This window comes from Nicotiana sylvestris, chromosome 10 (genome assembly GCF_000393655.2).
Source record: "Nicotiana sylvestris chromosome 10, ASM39365v2, whole genome shotgun sequence".
Classification (NCBI taxonomy): Eukaryota; Viridiplantae; Streptophyta; class Magnoliopsida; order Solanales; family Solanaceae; genus Nicotiana; species Nicotiana sylvestris.
In genome coordinates this window covers 13,575,088-13,579,868 of record NC_091066.1, presented here as the reverse complement: position 1 = coordinate 13,579,868, position 4,781 = coordinate 13,575,088, and the positions used below count along the sequence as shown (strand labels likewise).

General features: G+C 33.6%; 1 protein-coding gene across 1 annotated transcript; it reads right to left on the bottom strand.

Moving 5' to 3' along the window:
* Positions 1–516: 516 nt before the first annotated feature.
* LOC104230612 (probable glutathione S-transferase) lies at positions 517–1,940 on the bottom strand. The gene is made up of 2 exons (XM_009783469.2): positions 1,554–1,940; positions 517–945 (listed from the first exon to the last, which is right to left on the bottom strand). Exons 1-2 carry the CDS (start codon positions 1,860–1,862, stop codon positions 592–594), a joined length of 663 nt encoding a protein of 220 aa, XP_009781771.1. The 5' UTR covers positions 1,863–1,940; the 3' UTR covers positions 517–591.
* Positions 1,941–4,781: the final 2,841 nt, after the last annotated feature.

Genomic DNA, 4,781 nt, shown 5'->3' with positions numbered 1-4,781 from the left:
GAAAAAACAAAGAAAAAGAGCATATTGATATGAATTTAATTTTCTGATCTGCAGTTGACAACCTCAAAAAATTTAATCTTATGAAAAGTTAATTCTTGTTGTAAACTGAAGCTAATCCGAATTAAATTATACATTGACATAAGAGGTGTAAAAGACTAACCTGATTTCGACATATGAGATACAAATGGAAGAGGATTGTCAATTCAATTCAACTATACGTTTTTTCTAATTCAATATATGCAAGAGGAGAAATTCAGTTACTTTTTAAAAGGAAGGGGAGTGGAGGGAAGTGGGAGTAGTTGGTGGTTTTTATTGGTAGTTTCTATTGCTTGAATTTTGAAAAAAAAGAAGTGTAATTCAGTTAGTTTTTAAAAGGAAGGGGAGTGGAAGAAGTGGGAGTAGTTGGTGGGATTGTCCAAATTTTTTTACATGTGTCATTCTATTGTTCTGTTATTTGGTTTCATGAGGTGCTTTTGTCTTCTGCTTTTAATTATAGATAGATTTGACAATTACACATAACGAAATGGATACCGAAAATTCATATATAGAGATTAAAGCATAGTTGATTGAGTCAACATATGAGAAATCTCCTTATGGAGATGCTAACATCTTGTCCCTAGCATTCTTCATATACACAAACATCTCATCACGATCAGGGAGATTTGCTTTGATGGCTGGAACTTCTTTGAAATTCTTGATCCATGTGTTGAGACGAGGAAAATTTTGAGAATCAAGTAACTTAACTCCCACAATATCTTCTATAATCTCCATCCATTGAGCATACCCTCCAAAGGCTATGTCCACAAGCCCAATATTTTCACCACCAAATAACTTCTTTTCTCCCAAAGCATTTTCCTCTATAGTTTTAAGCATTTCCAAGCTCTCTTTTATGGCATTTTCTTGCTTCTCTCCAGTGTTGCAAAACACATTCCAGGTGTTATACGACTGCAGCACAAATTAACATCCTTTGTCAAGCATTTGAAAGGAAAGAAAGAGAAACTAAGGCATTTATTTCTGTATTTTAGGTCTCCTAGCTTGTATAAAAAGGGGTGAAATTGTGATTTTCTTTTCCATATTAACAATCGATATCAAAGCTCATTCACCTGACTAGTTCAGATTTTAGCCAGCAAATTGAAAGATTCTCGTTCTCGAAACTCAAATTCCAAACCTTTAGTTAAAAATAGAGGAATCTCAATCATCTCATCGCACCCTGGATAGTAGGGAATTACAATTTTGCTAAATAAAGTATAAAAGGAGAAGAATATAGATCTTAATAACATCATACCTTATTTTTAACATATATATTTTTATATTAATACTACACCCTTATCTTTAACATATTAACTATCGATATTCAAAGCTCATTGGCCTGACTAATTCATATTTCAGCCAGTAAATCGAAAGATTCTCACTCTCAAAACTCAAATCCGACTCCAAACCTTTAGTAAAAGATAGAGGAATCTCAATTATCTCATCGCACCTGGATAGTATGAAATTACAATTTTGCTAAAGAAAGTAGAAGGAAAAGAACGTAGATCTTAATAACATCATACCTTATCGTCAACATATTTAGCCCAAAACCGAGCCACGGCTCTGTTGTAAGGGTCAGCCGAAAGTAATGGATTCAGTGGCCATGTCTCGTCGATGTATTCGACGATGACCAGGGATTCACAGACTGACTTTTCACCATGGATTAGCACAGGAACTTTCTTGTGAATTGGATTGTATTTCAGAAGCAAAGGACTTTTGTTGGACATGTCTTCAGTTATGTATTCGTAAGTTATTTCCTTTAGCTTTAGTGCCCAAATAACTCTGTATGTGAAAAAACTGAAAGGAGTCCCTATTAACTTCACTGTTTCCATTTCAAAATCTGGATTCAGTAGAAAATTGAAGAATGAAAAGCTCACTTGTTGTAGTATTTATGTGTATTTCTTAGGGAGCAATATTGCAACTTCCAAGTTTCAAGATAAGTTTTATTTCACTTTCACTCTTGTTTAAAAAACTTTGGTCAATGTTTGTTGTTGACTTCTTTCCTTCTTAATTAGTTGAAGTTATATACTAAATTAGGCTAAAATGGTCCAAAAATACTCTGAACGCTTTGGGCCAAACTCGCACGATTTTCCCCAAAAAGTATCACACCATTAAGAGTTGAATTTTTTTTTCCATGTGAGACTTTGTTCACATACACCCAACAATCTCCCTTGAACTAAGTTCCACATGACCCATCACCATTTATGGGCTAATTTGGAGATTAACTGTCTGCAACCCACATGATCCGAGTATTTATGATCATGGAAGCCCAAAGGCTGTGTATGCGTCTTCAAAGCTACGGGTAAAGGTCATAAACCTCGTAGACGGCCAAAGGCACTAAGCCGGACCCTCACGCCACACTCTGTCATCTTCATAGTCCCGCCAAACCATTGGCTCTAATATTAATTATTAGGCTAAAACGGTCCAAAGATACTCTTAACATGGTGTGATATTGTCCGATTTGGACCAAGCTCGCACGATTTTCCCCAAAAGTCTAACTCCTGATACCTTAACCTCTTTCTTTATATACAGTAGTAATTTGAATAAATATATACTATATCTGATAAGGATTTGGAATAATTATTAGCAATTAGATGAATAGGTACGTTGTTGTCATCTTTATAGTAAAGTAAAGGAAAAGTCTATTGAGATATTTCATTAAAAAATTAAAGGTGACCTCGATGCAATAAACTATACATTTTCTTATCTTTCATTTATCAAAAGTCTTGCTAGAATAGCTGCCACAATGATCTTAAAACAAAAAATATTCGTCCTGGTAGATATGTGGAGTATATTAATAATTTCATCAACTAATCCCTTTAATTTACTGAACGCATGACCTTTAGGAAACTGTAACGACAAGTTTGACTTTGACTATATATATATATATAATTAATTTCAGATAATTACTTCACCCTCATGTACCATTTACACCCATTAAAGAAATACGAACTCTTATAGAAAAAAAAGATATATTCACTAAATTAATTTTAATTAATTGTTACCTTGGCAGTACACATTGGAATATGTAAATAAAGCCAAATTTTGAAAAAAAAATTAATACTTATTCACTAAATCTTGATTGATACTTATTTTGAACCAAAATAAAAGGTAAAATGGTCACTTATTGTGGACCGTAATCTTTACAACATTGAGATTGATATTAAAAATAGGATTGTAACTCACACCTTGGAAAAGGAGCCCCAATCATAAATTCGATTACGTTCTCATCTTAATTTATCACTTAATCAAGATAAATTAGTAAGATTTATAGTAGGGAACACTAATACTTGCAAGTGATAATATTATCAATATTATTACTACAAACCATAACAAATATCTACACCTCACTAAAAAGAACTACCTGCGCAGTGCACGGGTTATCGAGTGGTTACAAAAATAACAAGAAAAAATACTCACATTTTTTTATGGCGTTCCGTACATAATTCAACGTGACGTTCTTCATTGAAATTCTCATTACCATTCATTGCAACTATGAGTGCCTTAATTTTGCATTATAAATTCAAGTAGCAATAACAAAGAAATGTAAGCTAACAATTTCCTTCGGAAAACAAAATAAATCTAACCACTTCTTGCTCCCAAAAACAAAAAAAGTGGTTAGATTGTGAATTCCTTTGGAAATTCTCATTACCATTCATTCTCAATATGAGTTATTCCAACATCAAAGCAGCTTTCCTACTATTCATATTATCCATAAATATTTTACAAGTAAGAAGCAACAAGCTAAAAGATTTTTTTGTTACAAGAAAATTCCATGTTCAAGTTGTGAATTCCCTTCCTATAAACTCACCTATCTTGAGAGTTCATTGTGCTTCTAAAAATGATGATATTGGATACCATGACCTTGTTAAAGATGGCCAAATAGAATGGTCATTTCGTGAGCAAGTTTTGTCTAACACTCTTTATTTTTGTCACTTTTGGTGGGGTTCAAAAGATAAAGCTTTTGAAGTGTTTAATGCTTTACATGGATGTATTAAAGATTCACAACTTGATGGTCAGACTCGTCTATGCAGATGGTCAGTGACGGATACAGGATTTTTTTTGGAAGATGATAAAAGGAAAAAATATATAGTTTCCACTTGGTGATTTAATGGTTGTTATTTCACTCGATCTTATCTTATTTGGGATTGAGGTATAGTCGTAGCGATAGTTGTTGTTGTTGTTCTGTTATGGGTGTGAATACTTTTGCATGATTCGTTAGTGAGGGAATAAGTTCATTATTCTATGTAATGTGTGTTCAAATAAAAAACATAATGTAAATAAACGATGTTAGTTTTCTGGTTCATCTATTAGCGCAAGAATTTGGGCTTACGCATGTCCTTAATATAATTAATTATGTGTTTCTGATTGTTCTACCTTCAACGTAAAACACCTTCTAACTCCAAACAAACCAATCGGAACCGGCCGGGGGTATTCGGCATGGGTGGAGATAGCATTTGAAGGGTTACTTCTCTTTTGGAGATCACACACCGATCCGAGCAATCACTAGCTACAATCGATGGTATTTGATTGAAACTATTCATAAAAAAGCCGCATGAAACCTCATCCACCTTTTCTATATAGTCGCATAACCATAATAAATTTTCTCTAATGCCATACCAAACTAAGACCTTTCATACAAGGAAAGAAAGAACCCACGGCTCCCCTTTTTGAATACCCCCCTCTCACTCCCTCCGGAATGAGTTTTTTTTTTTTGGTGAGATTTAGAGATTCTGTCTTTTGCTCATATT